Here is a 6,738-nt window from a genome sequence, read left to right as displayed (position 1 = left end):
GGATTAAGCCTCCTCTGATGATCAACATAGGGGGAATAGGACTCCTGCATCAATATTTTATGCATACAAACAGTAGGGCTAATCCCCTTTATATCAGCAATTGTCCATCCCAAAGCAGACTTAAATTCTCGCAACACCCTCAACAACCTATCCCTTTCATCAATAGTAAGAGCAGAAGATATAATTACCGGATGTGATGAACTCTCGTCTAAGAATGGCATAGCACAAATGACTCGGTAATTCCTTCAATGCATGGGATGCTTTTGGTACCTCTTTACTTGCATCCTCAAGTAACTCTTCATGTTGGGCATTAATCTTTTCTTTAGGTAGCGTATTAAGAGAAAGTAAATCCTCTCGCACATCCCAGTACTCTTCATCCACTGTGGAAGCTGACTCCAACAAGCATCTCTCTAAAGAGTCTTTTGTCATCCTACCTGCACCAACATGAGATACACATGAATCAATTATATCAATGCTATTACAAGTACTTACCTCATTTGGTCCTTTGATGGTGTTGTAGATGTTGAACACGACTTCTTCTCCACCTACTCTCAATGTGAGCTCGCCCTTGTGCACATCAATCAAGGCTTTCCCGGTGGCCAAGAATGGCCTTCCAAAGATAAGCGGAGTCTCCTGGTCTTCTTCCATATCTAAGATGACAAAATCAGCAGGAAATATGAATTTGTCTACCATTACCAGCACATCCTCTACTATCCCTCGTGGATAGGTAAGTGATCTGTCTGCCAACTGCAAAGTAATAGTGCTAGGTTTCACCTCGCCAAGCTCCAAAGTCCAATAAATAGAAAAAGGCATTAAATTTATACTAGCACCCAAATCACATAAAGCTCTATTTACTCTAGAGCCACCAATAACACAAGGAATAGTAAAACTCCCTGGATCTTTGAGTTTCTGTGGTAGTTTCCTCTGGAGTATGGCACTGCACTCTTTGGTCAGCTTTACGGTCTCAAATTCTTGAAGTTTCCTCTTCTTGGACATCACATCCTTAATGAACTTAGCATAGTTGGGCATTTGCTCCAATGCACCGGCAAATGGGATGTTATTGTGTATTTTCTTGAAAATTTCCAGGAACTTCACAAACTGATCATCTAGTCCTTTCTTCTTGAACCTCTGTGGATATGGAAGATTCACCTTTGGTAAGGGCTGCTGTTTAAGTACTTTCTCAGGTTCCTCTACTTTCTCTTCTCCAACACTTGCACTTCTTTCCCTCATCTTCCTCAACTGTAATCTCTACACTTTCTTCAGCAGGCTTTGGGATTCCGACTTCCTTGCCACTCCTCGGTGTGACAGCTTTGCACTGTTCCCTAGGATTCACCTCGGTATTGCTGGGAAACTGTCCTCGATTCTGGTCTTTTAAAGCATTGGCCAGTTGCCCAATCTGTGTTTCCAAGGATTTCATCGTGGCGCCCATATTGCCAATGTGTGTCTCCATGTTATCAAGACGAGACTCAGTTCTCAGCCATTCTTTTCCCAGACTCAGTCACAAACATCCCAACTAGATCTTCAAAAGATGGCTTTCCTTCCCCTTTCTATGTATTGAACCTCGGTGGAGGATTCAACACATTATTGTTGTTTGCATAAGAGAAATTCTCGTGATTCCTCAAACCTGGATGATAAGTATTAGGGGGAGGATTACCTCGATAACCTCCAAAACCGCGATTGTTGATGTACTGAGCTTCCTCCACAACTGGTTCTTCCTCAGCAGTCACCAATGCTACATCAGACGTAGATTGGCCTGGCTTGTTCATCGCTGCTATCTGTGCGATTAATGCCGAAACCTGTGCAGTAAGTGATGTGATCGGGTCTACAGCATACACTCCAGCAGGTTTCCTTGATCCAGATCTCTCACTCGGCCACTGATAACTGTTAATGGTCATCTGTTCAAGCAATTCATATGCCTCATCAGGTGTTTTAGAAAAAATAGTACCTCCGGCGGCTGCATCCACATTCCCTCTAGTCGGCCCATCCAAACCATTGTAAAATAACTCGATTTGTACCCAATCTGCATATCCATGATTCGGACACTTACTGAGTAATTCTTTGTATCGTTCCCACGCCTCATATAATACTTCAAATTCTCTCAGCCTGAAGTTGGTGATATCTATTTTCAGCTGAGCAAATTTAGCAGGAGGAAAGTACTTTGATAGAAACTTCGTAACCAAGTCTTCCCAAGTAGTAACACTTCCCAGCGGTAGAGATTGGAGCCAACTCCTTGCGTGATCCCAAAGAGGAAACGAAAACAGGCGCAATCGAATAATTTCGTCAGAAACACCGTTAATTTTTACCGTATCCGTGATCTCCGGAAAAGTTCTGAGGTGAAGATGGGGATCTGCGGTGGCTGCTCCTCCAAATTGGTTCTGTTGAACCATGTTGATGAGTGCGGGCTTTAGCTCGAAATTATTAGCAGCAATAGTTCCACGAGCTATTCCAGAGTAGTAAGCGTTGATGATTGGGCGGAAATGTTCTCGGATTGGCACCTCTCCTAGGGAGCTCATTCTGATTATCTCTGTTTTCAGCCATTGCTTTAATTTCGTCTCTCCTTGCTTTCCTTAATCTCCTGGCAGTTCTTTCGATTTCCGGATCAAAAATCAGCAAGTCGGGATTTTGAAATCTTCGCATGCACTGCAAAACAGATAAGATTATCAATTAACAGAATAAATAGTATATAAAATAAAGTCTAAATTAAAGTAAAGACTACTTAGTAATGAGATCAATATGCAATTAAATAGTTTACTCCCCGGCAACGTCGCCAAAAACTTGTTGTGTATTTTCACTACCGCAAATATACGGTGTCAAGTTTGAGTACTGGTTGAGTACAGATATCGATCCCACGAAGAATAATTATTCAAAATTGTATATTAATTACCATGATTGACATAGCTCAACTTTATTTAGACAAATCAAATGGTTGGTTTATGATCAATTCAAATAAAATAACAAATCCTGTAACTCTGGCACGCAGTAGAAATTCACCGAGTAAATAAATCTAGAGATATGATTTCGTCTGGTTTTCCCTATGCTAAATCAAAATTAACTAACATGTTATTTAATTGCATCGTGTTTACTAACCAATAACTCACAATAATTTCTATTCCATTTTTCAAGTGATAACTAGAACTGTATTACCCATTACCAATTTTAATATGTCTATTCAAAATCAAGTAACACGTAATAAATGCAACCAAGGTTCTCTTATGGATTCGCCAAAGTTATACGTCTTTTGCACGTTATAAACATCTGACGATGCGATTTTCTCTGTCCTAATTTTGATCACCTCTCTCGAGTGTTAGATCTCAATTATTAGATCAGTCGAATTATGGCCAGTAATTCAAAAGCATTAATGACAAGAAATCACAAATAAACACGATGAATTAATTCATGAAAGTTCAAAACGTAAATAACATAGGATCAACCAAGACTACATCACTCTCTAGAAAATAGAATTAGTTCATACTCGAATTTAAATCAATACAAAACCTGTTTGTAGTCATTAAAAACGTAAAAGTAAGAAACCGAATTAAGAACGTGTTGGCGAGAGATGAAAGTGCGTCTCCGTGTCCGGATCCAACGTCTTTTATCTCTGTTATTCGCGTCCCGTGCTCCGTGCGCTTTCACTTTTTCTCCTCTTCTCGAATGATATGACGGCTGCCTGTAGAATCTTTTTCGGAACCTCTTTTCTGAACCCTTGTTTTTCTTTTTATTCTCCCGTCCAGGCCGTAAGTCGAAGCCCATTTAGTCTTGTTTCGCCGCCATTAGCGCCGCAGCGCTGAGTAAGTGGCGCCTAGGCGCCCGTTGTTCGTGAGCATTCGCGCCGCGGCGCTTATCCCTTAGCGCCTAAGCGCTTAGCTCTCGGCATTGAGGCGCCGCGGCTCTGCTTGTGCAGCGGCTAGGTGCTTGTCTCTCAGCCTGCTGGCGCTGCGGCGCTCATCTTGTAGAGCTGCGGCGCTTATGTTTCGTACATTGTGGCGCTGCAGCGCTTGTTGTGGCGCTACGCCTCTGAGTCTTTCGCTGTTTTGCGCTCAAAGACGTCTCTGATTGCTCTAACCCATCCCATAGTTGTATATCCCCTGCACTACACAAAACAACAAAAACCAAGCATAAATCTGCTCAAAACCAGCATAGATCTAATGGATTAACATATAAATTAAGTGCAAATCTTGCACTTATCAGTCACGGTCGATCGATGCAAACTGACGAAGACTACTTCCAGTGGTATAATCGAATAACTGTATGCACCATATCACCAACAGTTAATGTCGTTGGGTTTCAACTATACCCGTACAATGCTTTTGTCGGACAATTTAATGTCTAACAAATTTTCAGTACGCCTTCTCCTTTTTCGCATTAGTCATCTTTCGGGTGGAGAAGTGATATAGTTAGGCAACCAAGTGGGTTTTCAGGAACCTCTACTACTATTTCATAAACTAATTTGAATATTCCAGGAACCTTTACTACTGAACGTGGTTTTTTTAGTGATTCAGGGATTGCTGACTTTCATTCGTTTGGTCAGCAGGATTTTCAAACTCCGTCTTGGTCGAACATACAAAGATTTACAAATTTTCTTAATGTTGGTCCTCAGCATCTTGTACATGACATTTGATCACAGATGAATGTTATTTCACCTATCACTTTTCCAGGTTACTCGAATGAGGAAAATCCTGAAGATGTAGGATTGCGTAGAGGGACAAGAAGGCGCAATCCACCTGATTGTGGAACAGGGAGCCATTTGTATCATTGTAATTATGACAATGATTTTTCTATTTAATTGTAACTATATCATTTGTATTGTTGTACTGTTTGCATTGTTGCATCGTCTAAATTGTATTATTTCTACAATATAGTGATCGTAAATGAAAGATAAGCAAAAGATAACACGAACAAAATCAGAAGTGCCGAATAAAAACAAAGATACACAATTAAACAAAGCTGAAATCAAACATATAAAAAAACACGTCCAAAAATGGAACGGGGGCATGAACGGTGGAGGTGGATTGCATTTCGTTCTCATCTGCGAGAAGTAAATTAAAATTAAAAAACACCAAACTTTAGTGCATGCATTGTCTCCAATGTACAGTACTGAACAAATAAAAGCATGAGATCACATACCTCATTCAGCTAGCATCAGGAATCGTTGATCACGGCTCATCCTCGTCATTTTCTGGTTGTGTCACTCCTGATGCATCCCCTTGCTGCTGATAGTCATACTGAAAATGGAACGGGGGAATGAACAGCGGAGGTGGAGGGATGGTCCCTGGGTCAACACCCCCGTGGATTAGCATTGTGCGCATCATGGACTCGACATAGGCGAAATGTTCATTGAAGTTCGAGTTGACTTGTTCCTGATGAGCCATGAAGGCAAGAGTCTCATCTAGTTTGTCGTTTTGGGACCGCCTGTGGGGCTGTTGGCAACGCTGGGCGGCGGTGCTCGATCCACCTATATCTCCCTCATGAGTCGGGAAGTCTAACTTTCGTTTCACGTATTTCCGCTGCAAGTCCTGTCCCCAAATGAGTTTCATTGGTTGCAGCCACTCCTCATCATCACAGAACACAACCCCTGCCCTCGCACACAACTCTGATATGATATTAGGAAAGAAAAGCCCAATATGTCTATTATGAACGCTCATCATGATTTGAGAATTGATGAGCTTTCCCACATTGATGTTGTAACCCTGACATAACGCATATAGTACCCCGGCCCGCTCCCTTTGTACTTCACTCTTGTGTGAGACCGGCATCATTCTCCTTGCCAAAAACAAATACTAAAGGGCAATATCGGTCTTCAGATATTTCTCATCAAAACAACTCGGTGGCCCCCCTACTTGTTTCCATATCGCCCCTAGATGACATAGGGTGTCGTCCATCACAGTGTAATCAGGGGCAGCAACCAATGCCTGGAAGGCAGAATCATCGACCTCGGGCGTTTATAAAATTGTATTGATTGTACCTGAATCAAACGACACAAATGTACCAAGGACAAATGCCTTGACATCCGTCCTCTCACCCGCATTGGCATAAAATTCTCTCACAACCGATACCACCGCCGCGTTAGGTTGAGCTCCAAAATTTTCCCATCTCCGCCTCTCCAACCCCATAAGAGGCCCTACGTATCGATCCTCCCTTTGTCTACAAAATCCTCGCTCAATAATCGGGCTTCTATGAACTTTAGCATGGTCATACCTAGCGCGACTCGCCTCACTCACAAATCGAGTTCTGTCAAAGGAATAAGAAGAGGAAGAGTTGAGATTACCTTTTGCCTTCTTTGGAGCCATGGTGATAGGAGATGGACGTGGTCAAGTGTGTTGGGGAAGATGACCGGACAGTGGAAGGTTCTTGATTCTCAAGGAATAGTGCGAGGCGTTGCTTGAATCGTGATTTGGAAGGGATTACTGCAGAAAAAAGAGAAGAGAGAGATTTTTATAGTTAGGAATTTTAAATTTTTGGTAGAAAATGAGATAAGGATAAGGGGAAAGGGAAGGGGAAGGGGAATAAGAAGAGGAAGGGGGGGGGGGGGGGGGCTCACGCCCGAGCCGTAATGTTGGAAACTTAATTTCGGCCGTTTGACAAACTAAGTAATTAATTAATTTGACTAACTGCAATTGAACTATACAAATCAACTGATGATTAACGCGCAGTTTATCGAAGGCAACTGAAACCAGCTGAACTAAACTATCGAAGACAACTGACTGATCAGTTGGAAACTGATCGGTTGACATATTCAGT

General features: G+C 42.0%; 1 protein-coding gene across 1 annotated transcript; it reads right to left on the bottom strand.

The window, feature by feature from the left end:
• Positions 1-1,547: 1,547 nt before the first annotated feature.
• Positions 1,548-2,513, bottom strand: LOC142509480 (uncharacterized). The gene has a single exon (XM_075619570.1). It carries the CDS (start codon positions 2,511-2,513, stop codon positions 1,548-1,550), a length of 966 nt encoding a protein of 321 aa, XP_075475685.1.
• Positions 2,514-6,738: the final 4,225 nt, after the last annotated feature.

The sequence above is a fragment of the Primulina tabacum genome, chromosome 1, assembly GCF_025594145.1.
Source record: "Primulina tabacum isolate GXHZ01 chromosome 1, ASM2559414v2, whole genome shotgun sequence".
Lineage (NCBI taxonomy): Eukaryota > Viridiplantae > Streptophyta > Magnoliopsida > Lamiales > Gesneriaceae > Primulina > Primulina tabacum.
Note: the sequence above shows the minus strand (reverse complement) of the source record. Positions and strands in the feature narration are given on the sequence as shown.